Below are 23,766 nucleotides of genomic sequence, written 5' to 3'. Positions count from 1 at the left end.
TTGCAAATTTACTATTTTCATAATGTGGTATTTGATGAACTGTATTAAAACAAGTAAGAGTTTTAATACAGGCGTCATGCTAATTATTAATTATAATAATAATTAAACTTTTTTTTTTTCCAAAAATGTACGGTCCCATTTTTTTCATAGATAATAACAAGTGATATGTCAATGCCATTTTGACCCTAAACTAGGAAACGTACAATGGATGTTGAAGACATAAATCATGTCCATGTCCACAACATGAATATCAAAAACGCCTGACAGAGCCTAAAAAAATAGTAATATGATCAAGTTATTACTTGAAAACAAAACAAATGAGGGACTGGATTTAAACTATAAATAGAAACCTTACCAAGTTCTTCAGTAGTTCACAGCCAAAACCCCCTCTCCAATTACCATGAATTTGCTAAAGGCAAGGATGTTAGGATGTAACAGAAACTGGAGTCTTTTTTTTAATTAATAATTATTTTTAATTATTACAAAAAATACTAAATAAAGAATATTACGACTTTAAAAAGGAAGACTTGAAGCACATGCCTGCATAATACACAGTAAACAAACAACGTAAAAAAACAACAACAAAAAAACTTTTGCTGGAATAAACGTCCCTCACTTTGTTTATTAGTCAGGTCAACGGATATTTGTGCCAGTAAAATCACTATTAAAGCAAGATGTATTTTGATTAAAAAACACAAAGCCATTTTTTGACTCATTACGGTACTTAATATGGAATTAGTGTTAACACAGGTGGTGTTTTAGTGTAAAGTGTACATTTTAGTGTAAACTTCTGAAGCAGGACTTTCAACTTCTTATTGCCTAAGCATTTCATGTTAGAACCTAACAGTAAAAAATATCAGTGGCATAAGACTATAAGATATTAGATCATGTGAGAAGATTCTTGAAATTCTAGATATGTGTAGGCCTACTTCTTAGAGAGAGAGAGAGCGAGTGTGTGTGTACGGTCTACAATATGAGCTGGCCCTGATCCGGCATGATTCTGGACCAGATCCAAAACAGAGCTGGACCAGAACTGGCCCACATTTGGGCCAAATCACCATGAAGGAATCCAGATCTGGTCCAGAAGAGGAGAAAACGGAGCTGTGCCGATATTAGCCCGTTGAGCCAAAAGACAGAGGAATTACGACATGTCTGGGCCAGATCTGGGCCAAATGATTTTGTGAATTTTTGTTTTTTGTCAATTTTTTTTATAAGAAATAGTTTTTGAGATTGTTTCAACTATATATTCAAATCCACCACCAACAACAACAAAAAAAATGTGTTCATAAACAGCTGGGGAATTCACATGCCTCTCCATAGAGAGCTGTACATGCTATCTAGTGGTTACATCATGATTCTATGCTTTTTCTCTATACTGTAACCAGATGGTGCTAATTTTCTTCAAAAAATATTTTTTTTCTGAATGACTCTATATTAAACTAAAATACTGCATTAATATTTTTTTGAAAAAAATAATAAATATATAGAAAAATATATCTATTTTTCCATGGCAAAAATAAACCATAAATATTAATAAATTCAATTAAATTGTTTCAAAATACTAAATTAAAAAGAATAAATATTATAGAAATATTATTGCATTGGTTTTACTGGGATGGAGAAAGTTTCATTTTTAGGTGTCCGGTCACTTTTGAGGGTTAAATATTTTAAATGACACAACATTTTTCAAATAAGCAAGATAAATAGTCCATTTGGTCTTCGCTGCCTGGATCCGACTGTTGGTCGTTGACTTTGATCGCCATCCGCTGCTTTTTTGTGAGGCTGACCTGTCCACTCCAGCACTGTCCTGTTGAAGGAATAGACATAATCATGTAAGCTGACCAGATTTAATGAGGGATTCTTTAAAGAAAATCTAAAGAAAAGTTGCTTCTAGCATTTCGATATGAGGGGTCTGAATTGAAAAGGTTTTGATTTGCATTAAAGTATTTAGTTTTTAAATCTTAGTAAAATTGAGAGATAGGAGGGTCTAATCAATGCTCTTTTACGACTGTGACCTGCATGGGCTAAAGAGTCTGTTCGGGCTGGGCAGGTTTAATGGGTGCTTTTCAGACTAAATCTAAAGGCGTATCTTTTAAAAAAACTATTTTGAAATATAAAAGGATTTTAAATTGAGGGCCTAGAAAACATAGTAGCAAAGTTAAAGACAATGTTTACTTGTTTGACTAAATTTTAAAAGAAGTAAAAACATAAAATATAAGGGACTTACAGACACTCCCTTTTGGATGTTCTTCTGCCTCTGATGCTCCCACCAATCCCTCAACTTTTCCCTCTGCTTTAGGGATCCTCAGTTCTGTGGAAGACTCGAGGTCTGGTGCATTTTGTGTATCCACAAGTTTTTGAGGGGCGCTCCTGTAAAAAATAAAGTGGGTGAAACTTCCGGTGATGCGGCGGAAGTAGCATTCCAATGGTATTTTGTGTGTTAGTTAGCGAAGAGGCTAGCTGTTTTTCGGATAATTATTTTACTATTTAAAGACGCAAATCTTTATGAGAGATGTCGTTACGGAGCTCAGGGACAACATGTGCTGTTCGCGGTTGTATGTATAACCGGATTAAACTAATTCAGTGGCTTAAACGTGATTGTTTTGAACATAAGCTGAAAACGAAATCAGAGTGATCCTGCCAACGACTGTAGTTTCCATCACCTCCCAAAAGACGACGAATCTTCCTGTGTACATTTGTTTAAATTCTTAATATTCCATAAAGTTTTATCAGCATGTGATTGGCTGTTCGCTACTGATGTTACACCTAAACTCAGGATCAAAGCCTGTGTTGACAGAATACCAAATGTGCCAGTTAATGTATTCAAGCAGCACATTCATTTATAATTTTGAATAAACTCCAAAGCACAATGACTAAGTGTGTATTTTTTATTTTAATTGTTTGTCAGCTCGCACAACTGTCTGTCACCATGCCTTGATGAGTATTGATTATTAATAATGTTATTATAATACTGCCAATCAACTACTGCGGATGGTAAAGGTACTGTTATTTCACCCTTTTGAATTTCGTTGAGGTTGTGTTCCCACATCGTTAGCTAGTTTGGATCGCTATAACTTTAATGACTGTCAACTGTTGAATGAACGAGTGTCAAGCATGTCAAATCGCGCTTTGTTTACTTCAAAACGGAAGTCGCGCCCACTTTTGACGCAAGGCCTCATGGGGCGTAGGAAACTTGTGGATAGACCATTTCACAAGATGTAAACAACACTGGTCCAGAAGCACTTCCTGTTTCAGTTTTTAAAAGCTGGGATAAAATACAACCAACAGAACATTTAAAACTGAATCAAAAAGTTAAACAAACATCTTTCAGATGTTTTCTTTACATGTGAAATAAAGAAAACAGTTACAAACTGAAATAGGAAGTGTTTCTGGACCAGTGTTGTTTACATCTTGTGAAATGGTCTATTCTGCTGCCTCCGTTATTTTCAATAACAAGTGCTGCCTGAGCACAAGACAGAGGCTCTATCTTGTCCTGCATGTGTGCTCCATGTGACTCTGATTTGTTTTGTTGTGTTGCGTCTGTAGCAGATTCATGCATTCTTCTCCAGGCCTGCAGAGTGCGCTAATTAAGCTCCTGGTGGGTTCGTGACGCACACTAGCGCCGCTGAGAAGTGTCAGAAGAAGACCAGAGTAAATGGCCGCTTCCATGTCGCGAATGTGAGGCTGACAAAGATTAATTTTTTTACCTAATTGCCAACCTCATCGATATCACAATCGTGTCACATATTACAACGGTAAGATGAATGAATGTTGTATGTTATATGTTTTTTATTAAATGAAGTAATTGATCGGATCTTGCTCACGCTTTTAGAAGCGCTGAACTCCCACTGTCTTATTAATGTCAAAATTAATTGAAGGATTAGAGATTAAACAGCGATTTTCACATAATCATCACATGCATATGTATATTCAGCTACTTCAGTAACATAATATGATACGTGATCAGCGATCTCTGAAAGATTTGGTATTTAATGGATTTCAGTGTGATGTCACTGATGTCAACACGAAACTAAAGTGTTTTAAACTTTAAATATGTTACACAAACTCTAAGCTGATCTTGTTTATTGTGAATTCCCTTTAAATAACCATGGTGCAGCATTGATATCTAATGTTAATACAATGAAATAGGTTCTATTTTATAAACCCCGAGTATCTCCACGTCATTCAACCCTAACTTAATTGAACGAAGTAAATAAGAAATGAATTGTTTGCTTAAAGTAAATGACGCATATTTTAATATAATTTAGAATTTTCTATATTTACAAGATACAGTTTTTACAGGTTGTTTCAAAGCAGCTTCACCGTAATACACAAGAATATAACAGTGTTAAAATTCATCAATTATGAAACAACTTTCAGCTGTCAAGCATGTTGATTCGATTCAGTTCAATAAGTAAAGTTATGAAACAACCTTTAAAGCAGCTTTACCAAAAAACAGTAGTGTTATTTTTCAGCTCAGTTCAAGTTTTTGTGTTCTCATTTAGATAGTCAATATTGTCTCTATATATTTGTCTTCTAAGCATATTTGAGGTTAAATAAATAACCCTAACCCCATAAATAATAACTAAATGATATGTTAAGTCTTTTGCAGTACAGATTGTTGCTGTTCAACGGCGGACTGATAGTCCAATTTGGCATTATCCTTCAATTCCTTCCAAATGAAGGACGGCAAGGAGAACTCTAACGCCACTTTTGGAAGTTTTGCCACAAATCTGGACCACACAAAGCCATGCTGGTACTGGGACAAGAAGGATCTGGCCCACACCCCGTCCCAGTCGGACGGCCTGGACCCAGCCACAGAAGCCCGGTACAGGCGAGAGGGGGCGCGGTTCATATTCGACGTCGGTACACGTCTGGGACTGTATCCTTTTACTTTTAATGCTGCCATTTCTACCTTTTTAATGCAGTTTAGTGCAAGTACGTCTTGCTCGGCTGACATCTGTGTAGGACTGAGGTTGAAATACTGAGAGGAGTTTGATATTATCCTTAACCCCATTTTTAAGACATTATGACACTCTGGCGACTGGAATAACATACTTTCATCGTTTTTACATGTTTCATTCTTTCAAGCAATTCCCTAGATATGTAAGTACAACATGCTGGTCATTGCTATTTTATGTATATTTTACTTAAATATATATATGTGTGTGTGTGTGTGTGTGTGTGTGTGTGATAAAGCTAAAAGGCAATTAAAAAACACGAAATGAGCGGTTTGTTTGAGAAAACGAACAGTATTTATGTCGTTTTTACTTCTCGTAACCAACATCTGAGGGTGCGGGCGTTTTGTGGCTATGGTTACTTAAGATAAAACGATATAAATACTGTTTGTTTTCTCACACAAACCACTCGTTTCGTGTCTTAGGCCATCAGTGTGTACTTACATTTACGAGTCATTAAATCATGTTTAATTTGGACTTCTCTGTGCATGCTCTTTGAGGTGGTGACCATAGACCTCCATTATATGACTGACAGACAAGAACGGTTTGACCTAAAAATATCAAAATTGAAAATACTGTGGAAACAAAGAAACCTACATCTTGGATGCCCTTGAGCTCAGCTAAAATATACCAAAAATTTATTTCAAAGTGAACTATCTCTTTAATTATCTGTCCCGGGATTGATTGATTTTTGGGAGCTAAAAGCATCTCAGTTGAAAGTTAGCAGGAGCCTTTAGCACACTCTAAATTGAATCACGTTTCCCTCCACAGGTGACCGGTGCTTGCTGTCTTTTCTTGGCTGGTAAAGTAGAAGAAACCCCCAAGAAATGTAAAGACATCATCAAAACTGCTCGTAGTCTGCTCACTGATGTGCAGTTCGCACAGTTTGGAGATGATCCGAAGGTTTGTAACCCATTCAACACACAAACTCTCAGTCTTGTCATGGCAGCACTGTATTAAACATCTCTTGTTGTTCGTGGGATGTTTCCACAGGAAGAGGTCATGGTCTTGGAAAGAATTTTACTCCAGACAATCAAGTTTGATTTACAAGTTGAACACCCCTACCAGTTTCTGCTGCGCTACGCCAAACAGCTCAAAGGTATTATTAGTTTTGAGACCGAATATACAATTTCGTTTTGAATTTGAAGAAGTCAATTGAAGATGTTGTTTTTTTAATATAGTGCTGCTTTGTGACGTTGTTGCTCATTGGATGGTTTAATTTTTAGGTGACAAGAACAAAGTTCAGAAGCTTGTGCAGATGGCGTGGACGTTTGTCAATGACAGGTTGGATTGACTTTATTTATTACCAGCAATGAAACTGTATTTTCATTATTTGTATTATTAATTATATATATTTTTGTCCACATTTATCATTCAGCATATATCCATAAAATGGTCATTATAGTTAAGTAAGATTAACCATAAATATTTTTTTTTTACCTGAAATAAAATATTAAAAAGCTTAAACTTATTTTATTTAATCTAGTTGCCAAATCAAAAATAATGTAAATTAAAAAAAATAAAAAATTGAAATAAATTAAATAAAATGTTTTTTTTTTAATCTAACAAAAACTTGTTACTAAAACAACAACATTACTAACACTTTTACTAAAATGAAAACAGGAGATACAAAAATGTATCTAATTGAAAATAAAAAATAATTTGTCAATGTCGCCGTGGTCAAAAACACCATTCACACAGAACCGCGAAAACGACTAAAGACGCTGTATTCTGCTGCCAGGCCATTAGATGGCGATGTAACACTATAGACGAATCCGGTGAAACTACCGGAAGTAAGCGGGCGCCATTACTGAGCTGTTGCTGGGTAGCGTTGCGCCATTGCCTCCTATTGTTTTAGTTTCAACTTGCGTCCACTGGAATAAACAGCCCGCAATTTACGACTGTCACTAACGTTACAACGTTACCCCTTGTATAATGTCGAGTGCGAACAGTTTCCGTTATAAATTGTTTCAATGGTGGCAGTAAAATTTCAATTTTGAAGAGAAAACATTGTGAATACCCCGGGTCGACTGCCCTTGTCTGGTGCCGTACGGTTTACAAAGATTTCCTGGGCGAGTACAAGACGTGGACATTCGCGTATAATAACAATTATTTAATGACATAAGTAAAAAAATATATAATAAATATGTGATATAGTGATCAGCAAAATCTCCTCTCTTGCTATTTTTTCTATTCAATTAACATGCTATGGTCATTAAATGGCTTTCCTGAGCTAAATGTAACGTTATGTGACATAATTGTTCTCCTGCTGTTATATTGATCTCTTTCCATGGTTTAAAAACACTAATTGGTCGATATTATGTATACTTTCTAGCTGTAACGTTACCTTACCCATGCCCGTTGCAATGTAAAAATGAGATAAATAATGGACAGAAATGAAAAACATGAATTTGTTTTTTGATTTCATTTATTCATTTATTTATTGTTGCCAAATGGACAGATCTTTTTATAGTTTCCTCGTTAGCAAACGTTAGCCTAGCTAGCTTGCCAAGCTATTTTCATAAATATTCTGTAAGATCATTTGTACCTTCATCTGTGATTGGAGGCCGCTGTCTAACATCATCAACCCAACAAGTCATTCTGCCTGTCTGTAGCTGTCATCGAGGGTGCGTTCGCGTTATCACCGAGGTTTGTTTACATACCGGTGCACATGTCTATGCTGGTGTAACAGCTCAGTAATGGCGGCGCCACAAGATGGCAGCCTACACAGAACGCTCGTCGGATTCGTCTATAGACTGAACACGTAATTTGTGTGCATGACGTCATTGTCTTCAGATGTTCGCGTTCGCGTTTTAATTTTTTTTTTTTATGGAGACTTTTCAAAAACTTGTACTTTGAAACCCGTTTTCAAAAGTTTGCGTTTACAGGCACCCAAAACGCCATTGTCGTGTAAATGAATGGCGAAAGCGCATAGCAAGTTTTACGTTTTTAGTGAAACGCTGTCGTCTAAACAGCCTCTAATGGTACATTTCCATAAATGCAAAGCTAAGTAATGCACAATATGTGACATATTGTGTAACTATATGTAACTATCATCAATGACATTGAAACCTTGTTATTTTCAGACATTGTTCATTTTGCATCAAAAAGCAACAAAAGAATGTGAAAGGCTTCGTTTTGCTAGCAAAATATTGAATGTCATCATCTGTGACTCTAACATGTTTGTGTGCCGCATGTTCCAGTCTCTGCACAATGCTGTCCCTTCAGTGGGAGCCTGAGATCATAGCAGTGGCCGTCATGTACCTTGCCGGCCGGCTTTGTAAGTTTGACATTCAGGAGTGGACGTCTAAGCAGTCGTCCCGCCGCTGGTGGGAGCAGTTTGTACAAGATGTGCCAGTGGAGCTGCTGGAGGGTGAGAGAATGGGTTTGACAAACTCACTCTATGTCCCTCTGTCATAATAATCAATTACACTACCAGTCAAAAGTTGAGTCGAGTCTAAAACAGACCGATATATTGGCCGGCCGATATTAGGCACTTTCCATAATATCGGTATCGGCAGTTATAATGGCCGATAAATGAATATTTAAAAAATAAATTAAAAACGGACGAAACACGCTTTAATCATGTCTCCTTGGCCTGTTATATTGAAAATGTATGTTTTACAATTTGCAGTATGATGTTATCTATTGTTAAATTATGGCTCATCATAGACTAGCTAACCACAAAGCTAGCTAATGCCACTATCATCAGTGGAAGACGGCTAACGTTAACATTAATGAGCTTGGAAACCACAATGAACTTTTTCTGCCTAAATAAAGTAATTATTACTGTATTTATAACTAGCATATCTATAGTTACAGTCCCTGCATTGTAAAATGTAAGTTATACTTGCGAGGAGTGAGCATTTAGACATAGAGAAAAAGTATCAAACGTATCTTGTGCAGAAAAGTTAGTGTGAAATCCAACAATATTTAATAAAATAAATAAAAATATCGGCCGATATATCGGATTTTAAAACCCAAAAATATTTGTATCGGTATCGGCCTTCAAAATCCTTTATCGGTCGGGCTCTAGTCGAGTCTGTTATGCTCAAGACATTAAAAATCATACCGATCCAAAACTCTTGACTGGTAGTGTGGTAACATTAACCCTAGCAGTTAGCATGATGTACAGCCCACGTCCAGTTTTTCTTCATCTCAATACTCTTTTCTTGTGTTTTACAGACATCTGCCACCAGATTCTGGACTTGTACTCGCAGGGTAAGCAGCCGATCCCCCAGCAGCCTCAAATGCAGGACAAGGAGAAACCCCCGCCCCCTCCTGCGGCCCAGCCCAGCCAGTCAGGTGTGCCGAACCCTCCCGCTCAACCCCCCTCCAAGAAAAACTCCCCCCAGGCCAGCCCGCCCGCCAAGATTAAACGCCAACACGTAAGTTATATACTAATATATTTTGGGAAACACAAATTTGTGTCTCAAACTTTCTTAATTGGTGGGTCTAAGGTGCTTTCTCCCTCAGGGATTATGGGTAGTGTAGTTCTTTACCAGGGATTTGCCTAAAACTGATTCACATTAAATTGTGGCTTTTACAGAAACTGTATAGCGCTGCAGTTAACAATTTAGAAATTTGCTGAAAATGAAATGTGCTTTATTTGTTACTTTTGATATGAAACCAACGTCTCAGCGACGTAATGTTTAAATACAACTTATTTTGGTTTGTAGGTCTCTCCTAAAGATGAACCTAAAGCTCCAGCAGGTAAACCACTCACATGTAGAGGACATTATATTGTATTATGATAATGAATGTCTATTGTGAGATGATTTTTTATTATTAATTATTTAATGTTATTTATGTTATTAAATGTTAATTTGTCTTTGTTTCAGAGCAAGTTGGGTCTAAGATACCCCGCCTGGAGAGTCCTATGCCCCCTCTTCCTGTGTCCCAACCCCCAGGTGAGGCTTTCTGTAGTTTGAAATAGGCAGCAAAATAAATCTTTATTACTAATAAATGTTCATTACTCATCATAAACCAAAATACGAAGTAATCTGATTCGATTACATAACATACGGGATTTGCCCAATGGGGCAATATGAAAAATCTGAAATGATCAAATGCTACATAATAGATTACTCTGCAACCTGGTACTTTAGACAAAAACCTGGTACTTTTGCCCCTGTGTTTTCCGTCAAAATAAGAAATCAGTGGTTTAACATAAAAAAAATGAAGATTTTGATATTGTAAGGTGAAGATTGTAATATAAACAGAACCAAACACACCTACACACACACAAAATGTTACATTCAAGTTTGCAGTTAACCTCAACAGAAAGCACAGGCAAGGGAGGTCAAATCAGATTTTAGCCCAGTGTGACATTATGCATAAGGTGAGAATATACAAATGGACCAGATCAGTTATAAAACAAGTAAATAATAATAAAAGATACTACATATTCAACTTTACCATGACAACACTAGCAGAATTTAAGGAGAGTGACAGCGATAAAAGACATCATTGTCCCTGAATTTGACTAATAGTTAAGAAGCCTCCAAGACGTTTCAAATTTGAGATATTCAAAATTAGGAAATAAAATGAATATTTTTTTCTACCTTAAAACAAGAGCCGTTGTCGGAGGAAAGTAGCTATACTAATAATAAAGCATCAGATTGCCAAGTGTCATCGTTGTCACACATTTTTGCTAAATAATTGACGAAAAGACTTTCAGATAAAAAAGAAATGAAGACCATACATTTTAGTATTGTATATTTAAGGTTACAAATCAAATATTGTTGAATATAAATATTGTTTTATATTACATTTTAAAGGCATACTCCAGTAAAAATTCTTTCGTCATTTACTCACTCAAGTTGTTGCAAACCTGTATTAGTTTCTGTCTTCTGTTGAACACAAAGGAAGATATTTTGGAGAACGATTGGAACCAAACAGTTGTTTGGCACCATTGACTTCCATAGTAGAAAAAAAAAAGAATACAATGAAAGTCAATGGTGCCAAAGCTACAATCGTTCTTCAAAATATCTTCCTTTGTGTTCAGCAGAAGAAAGAAACTCATACAGGTTTGCAACACCTTTTTTGGGTTTCCAAATTGCTGTTAGAGTTTTCATCTAGGACTCTATTGATGCTAAAGGCTTGTCTGAACTCTGCCCACACACAGATCGCAAGGCTCCCTCTGCCCTCCCAGCGCCTCCTGCTGAAGCGGAACCAGCCACACCCTCTGAAATGGACCCAGCACAAGGGCCGGCTCCTCCCCTGCCCCACGGGGCCCCGCCCCCTCTACCGCACCGCCCTCCCCCGCCTCCCCCCTCCAGCTACATCATGGGAATGTCCACGTCCAGCTCGTACATGTCCGGGGAGGGGTTTCAGAGTCTGCAGTCCATGATGAAGACCGAAGGGCCCTCTTACGCTCCCATGCCTCCTTCCTACGGGCTCCCTTACCACCCGCACGTCTATCCACACCAAAACCCCCCGCCTCCAGGCCCTCCCCCAAGCACCTACCCTCCTCCCAATCTGCCCCCGCCCACCCCATCTTACCCTCCTCCAGGCTACAACCCCAGCTACCCCCCTCCACCCCCACGCATGCCACCCGGGCACAGCGTGCCCCCTCCGGGCATGGGCCTCCCCCCCGCTGGGTACCCTCCTCCGCCCGGCCAACCTCAGGTGCCGCTGCCCCCCCACGCCATGCCGCCCGTGGCAGGAATGAACAGAGGGGCGTGGATGAGATGAGAGGTGGTGAAATCAGTTCTTCACACCCATGATACATGTGCCTGTGTACAGGATATACACCGTCTGTACTAGGTTATATGTATTCGGATGCAGGATTCACAGGATGAGACAGACATTTCAGCTGCCAAGTTGAACACTGGTGGAATTTGAGTGTCAGGGAGGCCGTGAACTGCAGCAGACTTCCGCTTGGGTTCAGGGTTCCTCTCCACTTATCCGAATTAAAGGGATAGTTCACCTCAAAATCACCCTCATGTTCTAAATCTGAGTGAATTTCGTCAAATTTTCATGGATATTGGTTGTCTTTCTCTAAAAAGGACAAAAAAACCTCACATTAAAGTGGACTTGTGATCCATGACTTGGTCTTTTTCTTAAGCACAGACCGAATCATCTGATGTCCAATTGATTTATAGCTGGTTTCAGCCTTGAAGTTCCTCACACTAAGCATTTCATTGGTTTCAGAAGACATGGAATATAGTAGTATGAATTATTTTTTATTCATTCTCATTCTGGTCAATTGGTCAATATAAATGGTTTTTGTATGGAAAGATCTCTTTTTGTACACTGGAAACATAAGTCTTACAGGTTTGGAATGACATGAGAGTGAATAAATTATGGAAGAAGTTTTAGTTTGGAGGAACTATCCCTTTAAATTCATTCACATCACCACTAACATTCCAAACACCTTTCTGAATTATGAATTCTTGATTGTACATATGATTTATTCTGTAATATCTTTAGGGAAACCCTTTTTTTTCCTCAATGTTATGTCTTCACATGCCTCTGGCTTTGCCTTTTAGTTGTTGTGTTGCAGAATTCATATTATTTTCTTAGCAACAAGGGGAAAATATCCCCAAAATCATATTTGGCAGTCCTCTTATTCAGATGCGTTTCTGGCATCTTAAGTGGATTGATTGATGGACATTGTTAGTATGATAGTTTCCCGTATGTGCCTTAGTTTGGTTAATAGTTGATTGGTAAAGGACTTGCTGTGCACAGCCACCTTGTGTTTGCTGTTTTTTTTAGGCAGATAATAAAAGTGTTTTTTCCCTTGATCATTTATTAAATTTTCTTGTGTTAAAGAAATTATTGACTCCACCACTGTCATGCTATCAATTACCAGAGAAACTAATTTTGTTTTGGAATAAACAAGCAGGCTTTTTACGACTAGTCATGAGACCATAACAGAGCCCATCTAACGGAGAGCCTTGGCGCTTCCTTGCTATTGTGTATCATCTTGGTTGCAGTTCCAGTAGAATTCCACTGGAGGTGATCGCGGGCGAGTGCAGAATGAATGGGAGTCTATGGGGCTAAACAGCTAAATGTGTCTCTTTCACCTGCTTGTCATTAAATCAAAATAGATTTTATTGTTGATTCCGCAAGTTCAATATAGATTATAGGCCAAAGGTCGAATGAACGAGTACTTATGTTCTTAGATTTCTTACAGGTTAGGCCGTTGTTGGCCGGAACACGCAAGCATTCTGCTATTGTGTGACGTCATCACATTTTTGAACGGATTTTTAAAACAGATAATTGAACTTAAAAATGCAATTTTCAGCTGAGTGTATTTTCTTAGCCCTCCCTTTTGAATGCAACTTTCAAATTACTTGACAAAAAATTACATCCTGAGAAAAGTGGATTTATGGGGGTGAAAACCCATTGACTCCCATTCATTCTGCACTCGACCGCGAGCGCCCCCGCATGGACAGAGACGCGTTACTGCAGCCAGTCCAGAACCCGGAAGTAACCAGCCAGTGCCAATTCTCTTCAATTAGACATTCTCTGACCATACTTCAATTAAAAACCTCGTCTCCCCATGTGCTACACGGCTCATTCACCTTCCACCTTCTGTTTTTTTTTTTGGCGTTTTGGGTACCACCAGAACTTCCTGTAAAAGGTCTGAACGTCCGAACCATACAGAAATGCTTTCACACTAGAAACGAACCAAACCTTTGTTCAGTTTGCCCCGGACCCAGACTAACAGTTACCTCTTTTCGTCAGACCAAATTTCCTCTGTTTGGTCTGAACCGGTGGTAAGTTTGATTCGGACCAAACTGAAAAGTCCGGATCAATCAAGGTAGGTGTGAAAGGGCCCTAAGTCTTGTAGGGTGTTCCCAGTATGCAGTAGTTAGTACTTGCCAAAAGTGGTGCGAGGAAGGCCAACCGGTGAACCCAGGTCCCCAAAGCTCATTGATAAAGACTAGCCCGTCTGGTCCAATCAGTCTGAGGGTCCAATGTCCACGATGACCCCTGTCATTGCCGAAAGTGCCTATATGGGCATGCGGCCAAACCTTCATGAATATAAAGCTTTATACAATACAATACAATCTGCTGTAAATAGTGCATTTGTTCAGCTGAAGTCAGTTCAGTAATGAGGACGTTACAAGGCACGTACTACTTACCTAAAGACTGTTGCAGACAAAGTACAGCTCTTCATAGCATGGAGTTTCCTGATGGCGTTGGCCTCTTTCAGCAGGATATTTCTGTGGTTCCCAACCCTCACCAATAAAACACCTGATTCAACTCATTACCCACTCATTAGTAAAATACTCTCAAGACCTCATAGGGTGTGTCAAGATAAAAGGTTACATCAAAAATGTGTAGGGTTGGGGGAACCATTCCAGTAACAATTGTTCAGGAATGGCTTGACCTCCAAATCTCAATCCGACTAAACATCTGTGGGATCTACTAAACCAACAAATCCAATCCATCCTCGCAAATTGTGTAAGTGTTTTGGTGCCAGATATTGCGGGACACGTTCAGAGGTCTTGTGGATCCATGCATTTTGGCCTCACGAGGGGGACCTACATGAAATTAGACAGTTGGTTTTTAATATTGTGGCTGATCAGTGTCTAAAGTATTATAACTGATTATAACTAAGCAAATGTAATAGTTATATTAACATTAGCATAATGTGCACCTACATAAAAAGTCCCCCGTCATCAATTTTATTCCTTAAAACTCATCTTTGATCACCAAAATAACATTTTTAAATGTTAAATATGTAACTCTACACCCTTGCCTTTGTTTACTAAGCATTTTGCAAAGCATTCACGTAATTAAAAATGTGTGGTCGTAATACAGTGATTACCAAAAGCTCCCAACGTTCAAAATGTTTTGGTTTGAATTTTAAGCAATTCACCCCCGTAGCCAATAGGGGGCACACTTCTCAAACATTTATCTTATTATCTCGCATTGGTGTGTGAACTGGAAGTTCACATCCAAGTGGCAACCCACAGTACCAAAATATACACGAAAATACGCAGTCAACAATTCACCAAAGAAATGTGGTTAACACAAACCACTGTTTAATGGAAGTGTTATTTATAAAAACTTAATTTAGCAAGTGACACAAATCTGCAGCTTTCTTTTGACAACAACTATGCACAAAATACATTTAGCAGCATCGATCTTTCCCACTGTATTTGGAAACATCAGATTAATTTGAGTGACCCACCATTTGACAACCACTGAACTAAATATTCTACGTAAATTACATAAAATGTTTAGTAGTTGATCTTCAATTTATTGGATTAGGTTCTAGACACTTCTATAACACTGTTTTCCACATTGATGAGTCCACACGGCCCGGATGTGGGCTGACACTACATTGCTGTCTGGGTGAAACTCAAGTTGTTTTATAATTGATGATATATATATATATATATATATATATATATATATATATATATATATATATACATATACATATATATATAGTAAACACCAATACTGTTAAAATTGTTTATTACTGTAAAGTTGCTGTGATACAGTCAGTATTGTCTGCACAAATAAACGTGACGAGTCAAAGCAATAGTTTATTTTATTGACAAAATCGGCCTGGTTCACTTTGTACAACTTTTTCCTTTACATCTCTGCAAAAAAAATATCACCCCGACGTCTCCTGTAGCCATGCTTGCACCTATTAATACTGAAGACAGGATAAAACCTCAGAGGTTTTACACAATAAAATGACACAGGGTATCGGTGCATAGGTTTCAAACAAAACCTCATGCACAAAAGAGGCAGCACAGGAGCCAAATTAAAATCATCCGAAAAAAGAAAAGAAAAATGGCTTGGTGTTCAGACCTTTTCCCAAGAGAATCTGAAACAGGATCTGTTTGCAACTCCTTTCATTAACAACAGTAACTTCTTGTGACACAGGTGGGTCAAAACTCATGCCAGCCAATCAAACGCACTCTTCCCGAAAGAGAAAACCTCTGATCAATTTGTTTAAACTCTTCAGATTCTTTCTTAAGACATTTTTTGGCTATGTTCAGAATGGCTTACTAACACATTACTAGTCATTTTTGCTGTATATATTTACCAAAATGAAACAAAGAAGACATTTCACAATATTGTATCCCACAATGCAGTGCCTTCAACCTTCCATTTATAGCGTAAAGATCGAATTGGAATTAGCTGCAATTTATTCGAATATGAAATATCCTAGATGGCAACATAGTGTCGGCCTAGATCCGGTACATGTTAAATCCACACGTAGCAGATCTGGGCCGACACTATGTTGCGTCTGGGATTTTACTTGAAAGTTTATGCTTGTATGTGTATTGTTTTACATACTATTCAGCATATATTGAATGCTAGTATGCTAGCATTGCATTCTGAACACAGCCTTAGTATTTCAATTGTAAGCATGCCTGTTTTACAACTTGGTTAGCTCAGTAGTTTATCTGACATTGAGAGAAAAAAAGCAGGAAAAAGAGACTCACATATGTACATTAAACTGTTGCTGACATGCATTTATATTAGCTGAACACTTGACCACTACTCAGGATTGAGGCTTGTTCTCTGCCGAATAGCAGGCCCTGCAGACTTTTGAGGGTAAATGTGTGAAAGTGGTACACTAGACATTAATAACTGAAAACATGATCAAATTAGCCATGATAGTGAATAATCCAACAAGCAAAGGGTGGGAAACATGAATACGTTTGTGAATGGTGGGCGTTCTGACTGCATGAGGATCATTTTTCATCCAAATAACTGTCAATAATACTGACCGGGATAGAGAATATCCCTGCAATAACTACTTCAATACTTTGAAGATAAATTATGAGTGCTGTTTTCTTTCCTGGGGTGGAGTATTAAATTGGGGCCGGACATATTGATGGACTTTTTTAGACATAAACCTCCTTCAGTTGTGCCGTGCATTCATGTAGAGGTCAAAGCAGCGCGTGGTGTGCAGTGGTACGTTACTTTTAAAAGTAGTGTTACAATATAGCATTACTTCTTAAAAAGTAACTAATTGTAAATTAGTTACTTTTTAGGAAAACTACAATTTCTCTCAACATGAGGACAAGCGAGCTGTTCGTCTATAAGTCGTAAACAAAGTAATTTACATTACTTATTTGAAAAAGTAAATGTACATATTTTGATGTCAATTTAAATATGCGTTACTTTAGTAGTTACTTGAAAAAAGTAATCTGATTACATTACTCGCGTTACTTGTAATGCGTTACACCCCCAACACTGGCGGTGTGTATAGCCTTGAACATGAACGGGCCTTCAAGGAGTCTTTAGATTTGAAGGTCATCCCTACTTAAAGCTGCAGTCCGTAACTTTTTTGGGGTTAAAAATGATCCAAAATTCATTTTGAGAATATACATAACCAGCCAGCTAGTGTTCAGTGATCTGCTTGCCGTAGCTCGATTCAAAGCGCGATTCAAAGTTCCAGTGGTACTGGTGGATTTCTATATTGTTTATATTGGATTTTGTATATTGTGTGTGAGGATGTTGGAGGTGGAGATTTATAGACTTTTCTCACCACACTTGATACAATTAAACTTAGCAATTTGATGGCGATCCAAGAAAAGTTCAAACGACAATCGCAGTGACAACAGACTCACCCGCTGTAAAACGCAAAAGACTTTGTTCGGACTTCGGAGCGGAGATTGCAATATATGTATCCGATATGTATCCACAAGGATACATATCGGAAGGACATTACATGTAGTCAAGCAATGTTGACGTTGTTAACATTTACAATTTGTAAACAAAGTATAATTTGCACAGTTTTGCGTGATATGATAGGCGATTGTTAGATTTAATCAGCGCGATTTACTGCAATGTCAGAAACAGAACAAAAGTGGATGTTACTTGTTCAGATGACATTTTCCGGTGAAAAGTATGTTGGTCATACTTCCAAAAAGAACAATCTGTGATTCTGAATGGCAGTATGGACACCGGCAGTGACTGACAGACGCACACTTTCCTCAAACATTGTGTTCATCCCAAGCGGCAACATTCTAATCTGAAAAATGAAGCCTACCCGGAAGTGCGAAAAACTGCAATACATCTAAAATCCGCTAGAGGCCGGTCCCAAAAGGGAGCAAATGTCCATAGACCCCATGTTAAAATGTCCGTTTACACAGCATAAGTTCATGCTTTTACAGGTTGGTCCCATGGACTTTTATTGTATTTTTGGATAGGTTCCGAGTGCCTGACAACTGTGAGGGTGCCTGAACTCGTTAGTTTAGATCGTATTTAGATTTAAAATGTATGACAAATAATCAAATTAACTTTGATTGACAGCTGATAACGGGCTGCGCCGAGTGGAATTTGATGTCTCGGCCATGATCTGACAACACATCATACCACCTCTGTAGCCTTTCTGAACATTTGTATTTTGTATTCCCCAAGATTTTCCAAGATGGCGCCGCCAAACAGCCTCAAAACTGTTGTTCAGAAAGTCTATGGGTGACGTCACAGACGCTTTGTCCATTTTTTTTTAACAGTCTATGGTTTATACGTGCTGTGCCGTTTCGAACAACAACTCACGTTATAAGTTGATAATTCCGCGAACGACTGCAATTTCAGATTTCGAACAGAGATGGCGACAAACAGGAAAAATGCCGGACTGCAGCTTTAAAGTCCCCATGAAATCAAAATTGACCATACTTACTTTGTTTGCCTAAATTGATCATTTTGTGGTGAACAATTCATACATGCAAGTCAATCCACACAAAAAAAATTTTTGGCTTCGTAATCTTTAATCAAATTTTGAAAATGCCCCTCCCCTCTGCATTGGAGGACCACTGGCTTTACGGTTTAACATCCATAACCACGCCCCTCCAACTGACAGCTGCTGTGTGTTTGCGAGCGCCGAGCGAGCATTGATTGACAGCGTGTGTAAACTTGCGTCATCCTCCATTTCAGAATGAAATACCCATTTTTCTAGATCCAATCAGGTGCTAGTTGGAAAAAAGCCACGCCCACTATTTTGCCTCATTTAGTATTCCGTTTTTTTTTTTAAATACGTCACAACACTGGAGAAAAGTAGTTTGCAACTTCCGGTTCACGGGGACTTTGAGGTTGAACACCTTATATCCTTAAACATTAGGTTAGGACAATGTTTTGCGTCAATATATTAGTCTTGACTGTTAATGGGTCAGTTAAAATGGACTGTCATTCTAAACCAACTGTAATTATGTACAGTACATAAAGAAAAAGGCTGGAAATAAGGACATGTATATATTGTTTCAGACACATGATTTACACTTGTGATTTCCCCAGACCTGAGAGACGTGATTGTCAAGAATGCACAGCATACTGTTTTAAAATTTGACATCTTAAATATACAAAAACAATGGATTTTGTGCTGCTATTGTGTCTCAGTTGCATTGTCTACAAAGTGTTGCGCTGTTAAGAAACCCCATACGCTGTCGAGTTAAAAACAGCCACTAGAAAAAGTAAAAAGACTTAAAAAGACAACATAATAATAAAGTGATCTAAAGCTTATGTACATATCTAACATTCCCTTTTAGAGTCATTTCTGTATGTTACTGATGTACAGAAAGGGCACCAGAACACAGTGGAGTGACGAGCGAGTGAGTCTTATCTGGTGTCGCCCCCTTTTCTCTGAAAGTTTGATGGACCCAACTTTGTCTAGAAGATCGTAAGGACACGGTAAGGAGTTTTCTGACATCACTGTTATGTAAAAGAATAAGAAAGGAAAAAAAAAGCGGTAAAAAAATACAGATGAGGTAAACTGACTGAACATGACTAGCTGCCAGTCATAAACACGGCCTTGTCCCAGATTACACCGTCCTCTGTGAAGACTACATTTGACCGCATTGACTGTTGGGTAACTGTTGACTCACACCCAGATAGCACAAGTCTATTTGATGTAATATTTAGATCTAGAGGACGTATTTTTAAGAGTGTTTGCTCATCTGCAATACGTCTATAGGACATTTCCTGTCAGATGTCAAATAGACGTTTAGAAGACGTCGTAACATTGCAATGAAGCTGTGATTTTAAAAAATTCAAAACATACTTTTTGTAATCAAAATTTATTGGTGTGTATGTGTATAAAAGTGTGTTTGTATGTGTGTGTGTGTTGGTGGGCAGTGTTGTGCAAGTTACTTCCAAACTGTAATACATTAGGTATTACTTGTTACTGTTATTTAAAAGTAATTCATTACCTTACAATATTACTGTCCCAGAATTGTAATGGTTACATTACTCATGTATTACTTTTGAGTTACTTTCACCAAAATAACTAAGTAGAACTTAACTTTTGGGCTGTAACGATATGCAATATGAAACCGAAATCGCGATTCGACATCCACGAACCTACAGAATCGCGACACACCTCTTCCAACTCCAGCGTTATTTTCCTTACCGTCCAGATCCAATGCTGCCTTATCTTTAAATTAGGCTATTAGTATTATTTGAAGTTAACATTATAAAATACGTAGACCTACACCACAAAACTAGTTGAGGATAAATTATTTAAAATTGGGGAAGTCCAGCATTATGGACATGATGACATTTGCAGTCAAAACTTGAAATAAAATTTTTTAGAAAATTCATGTATTGAAACGTATATAGGCTACTTCCTTAAAGGACTCCAGACATTAGACAAATATCAGTCTATGTTTTATTTTTAATATTAGGGAAAAGACACATTCATGCGTGACAAAAAAATAGGAGGCAAAATATATTTTTTGTAATTCTGTTAATTACACTGCGCAAATCGGATGAGGAAGGGTTGGCTCTCCAGTCTCCATAGAACTTAAAATATTCATTTTATTTTAGTTTTCGTGTTCGCATTTATGAGGAAAAAACAATGTTACAGACGCGACCGCTCTGAACTGGCACTAAAAGACTGCTTTAAAACTTTCACATAATCTGTTGCCTTTAAGCAGACAATACACTGTAATACAACTGTAATACAAGCCTCACTAAACATGTAAAGAGTAAAATATTACTGAAAATTGATTAGTAATGCCTTACACTACTGCGTTACAGCAAAAAGTAATATGTTACTGTAATGTATTACTTTTGTAATGCGTTACTCCCAACACTGTTGGTGGGTGTGTCTGTTTTGCACTCTAGATGTTGTAGAGTGTCACCCCTTTCCTGCAGTGTACTTTTTTTTTTTAGAATTGTGGCCGATTTGTTGATTGTACATACGAAAATTCAGAGAATTTTTTTTTGTTGTCAATTTTCCATTCATTTCCTATGGGTCGGTCATTTTTGACAGAGAGCAAAAGTGTGACTCATTTTTTACGACCACTTAAATTGCTCGAATCATGACCTCAATTTTTTTTGTGTTCACATACCCAATGCCATAAAAGTCACCAAGATTCGTAATTTTCTGAAGAAGCTGTGATTTTTAAATATTCAAAACAGATTTCTTTAATCACAATTTATTGGTGTTTTTGTGTATAAAAGTGTGTGTGTAGGGGTGGGTATGTCTGTTTTGCACTCTTGATATTTTAGAGTGTCACCCTTTCAATGCTGAGCACTTTTTTTCTGCATCGTGGCCGATTTGTAGATTGTACACACAAAAATTCTCAAAGTTTATGTGTTTTTGTCAATTTCCCATTCATTTCCTATGGTCGGTCATTTTTGACCGAAGAGCACAAGTGTGACTATTTTTTTTTACGACCACTTAGCCTGCTCGGATCATGACCTCAATTTTTTTTTGTGTTCACATACCCAATGCCATAAAAGTCACCAAGTTTCGTAACATTGCGATGAAGCTGTGATTTTTAAAAATTAAAATTTGGATTGGATTTTTAAAAATTCAAATTTTTTCTCATTTTTTACGACCACTTAAATTGCTCGAATCATGACCTCAATTTTTTTGTGTGTTCACATACCCAATGCCATAAAAATCACCAAGTTTCGTAATTTTCTGAAGAAGCTGTGATTTTTAAATATTCAAAACAGATTTCTTTAATCACAATTTATTGGTGTTTTTGTGTATAAAAGTGTGTGTGTGTGTGTGTGTAGGGGTGGGTATGTCTGTTTTGCACTTTTGATGTTTTAGAGTGTCACCCCTTCAATGCTACGCACTTTTTTTCTGCATCGTGGCCGATTTGTAGATTGTACACACAAAAATTCTCAAAGTTTTTGTGTTTTGTCAATTTCCCATTCATTTCCTATGGTCGGTCATTTTTGACCAAAGAGCACAAGTGTGACTATTTTTTTTACGACCACTTAGCCTGCTCGAATCATGACCTCAATTTTTTTGTGTGTTCACATACCCAATGCCATAAAAATCACCAAGTTTCGTAATTTTCTGAAGAAGCTGTGATTTTTAAATATTCAAAACAGATTTCTTTAATCACAATTTATTGGTGTTTTTGTGTATAAAAGTGTGTGTGTGTGTGTGTAGGGGTGGGTATGTCTGTTTTGCACTTTTGATGTTTTAGAGTGTCACCCCTTCAATGCTAAGCACTTTTTTTCTGCATCGTGGCCGATTTGTAGATTGTACACACAAAAATTCTCAAAGTTTTTGTGTTTTGTCAATTTCCCATTCATTTCCTATGGTCGGTCATTTTTGACCGAAGAGCACAAGTGTGACTATTTTTTTTACGACCACTTAGCCTGCTCGGACCATGACTTTAATTTTTTTTGTGTGTTCACATACCCAATGCCATAAAAGTTACCAAGTTTCGTAACATTCCGATGAAGCTGTGATTTTTAAAATTTCAAAACAGAAAATTTTTCAGTCAGAAATGACCGAAGAGCACCTGAGGGTTAAAAATATGTCTTTCAGATGTAAAAATCACATCAAATAGACTTGTGCTATCTGGGCAGAAGATTGGCGTCATTTGGGCCAAGTCCATAAATTCGAACAAGATCCATCACGGCAACAAAGAAATGATAATTAATAGTCAAACACTGTTATTTAAATGTGATTATTGCTTTGATTGTTCACTGATTCACTGAATATGAATCATGGCTACTATCTGACAACTGGTGTGGAGTGATCCAACGTCGAAGTTCCCAAGTTCGACTTCAAATGACTTGATGGGTGGGGACGGGAGTGTTCACGTTGCCCGTTGTTGCAGTGAGCAGTTTCTCAGTTTGGCCCTGCTGGAGTTTCATGTTGGGTGAACAGGAGGAGGAACGGTTCCTCGTGTGCTAGAGCTGCTATAGAGGACCTTTGAACTGATTCCCAGAGAGCTGTTGTCGGACAGACGGCTTTGATCCTGCTGCGTCGCCCAGCTTTCGCCACACCACCTGAACACAAAGAGGCGAGTCACGAAACAGCTGCTGTACGGCAGTCCAAAACCTGCCTCTTACAACACGTTATCATTTCTATGCCAATAAGGCTCATATATCATATGTAGCCTATAATTAGGGATGCACTAACTACTGTTTTTACCGAAAAAACAGTGGTTAATCTATACTATTTTGTCTAAAATCAATTGTTTTAAATCCTACAAGTCAATTTGCGCATCACAATGTTATAAATGTACAGTCCAAGACAGATTTTCATCCTGAGATTTGAATTTAAAGATTACATTGAACAGTGTTATTTGTGTTACTTTAGATAACGGAAAAGATGATCTTTAATAAAATATTAAACATGAAAACATTACAGGATTTTCTCCATATAATGGACCTCAATGTACCCCAATGTACTCGTTGATGAAATTGAACGAATATTTTTTCGAGTCATTTGGTTCATTCAACGAACGAAATGACTCAAAAAATAATTCGTTCATTTTGATGAACGAGTTCGAACAGGAGAGTCACGAACACGCAACACAGAACAGAGCATGGCGAGCATTTTGCTCATAAAACTTTTTTATTTATTTTTGAAATGACCGATCGTTTCGCTCGTCTGGTGTCGTTT

The 23,766-nt window shown here is 37.7% G+C and overlaps 2 protein-coding genes across 3 annotated transcripts in view; one reads left to right on the top strand and one right to left on the bottom strand.

Moving 5' to 3' along the window:
* The first annotated feature begins 3,605 nt into the window (after positions 1 to 3,605).
* ccnk (cyclin K) lies at positions 3,606 to 12,706 on the top strand. Its single transcript, XM_039693212.2, has 11 exons — positions 3,606 to 3,755; positions 4,603 to 4,882; positions 5,025 to 5,106; positions 5,730 to 5,861; positions 5,952 to 6,057; positions 6,185 to 6,242; positions 8,162 to 8,331; positions 9,144 to 9,346; positions 9,638 to 9,671; positions 9,800 to 9,868; positions 11,086 to 12,706. Exons 2-11 carry the CDS (start codon positions 4,680 to 4,682, stop codon positions 11,652 to 11,654), a joined length of 1,626 nt encoding a protein of 541 aa, XP_039549146.2. The 5' UTR covers positions 3,606 to 3,755; positions 4,603 to 4,679; the 3' UTR covers positions 11,655 to 12,706.
* Positions 12,707 to 15,456: 2,750 nt separating this feature from the next.
* ccdc85cb (coiled-coil domain containing 85C, b) overlaps positions 15,457 to 23,766 on the bottom strand; it is a 75,734-nt gene continuing 67,424 nt past the window's right edge. For both annotated transcript variants that reach the window (XM_089118463.1, XM_089118464.1), the window contains one exon: positions 15,457 to 23,147. In XM_089118463.1, coding sequence (XP_088974589.1) covers positions 23,058 to 23,147 — 90 coding nt within the window. In that variant the 3' untranslated portion in view covers positions 15,457 to 23,057. The remainder of the gene's footprint in view (positions 23,148 to 23,766) is intronic.

Source organism: Pimephales promelas, chromosome 13 (assembly GCF_988280905.1).
Source record: "Pimephales promelas chromosome 13, fPimPro1.hap1.1, whole genome shotgun sequence".
NCBI classification, from domain to species: domain Eukaryota; kingdom Metazoa; phylum Chordata; class Actinopteri; order Cypriniformes; family Leuciscidae; genus Pimephales; species Pimephales promelas.
The sequence above is the reverse complement of the archived record's forward strand: the minus strand, read 5'-3'. Positions and strand labels throughout refer to the sequence as shown.

Coding starts and splice junctions, on each gene's coding strand:
- ccnk (XM_039693212.2), top strand. CDS start 4,680: ATGAAGGACGGCAAGGAGAACTCTAACGCCACTTTTGGAAGTTTTGCC. Junction 9,347..9,637: donor CCAAGATTAAACGCCAACAC/GTAAGTTATATA, acceptor TTTGGTTTGTAG/GTCTCTCCTAAAGATGAACC. Junction 9,869..11,085: donor TCCTGTGTCCCAACCCCCAG/GTGAGGCTTTCT, acceptor GCCCACACACAG/ATCGCAAGGCTCCCTCTGCC.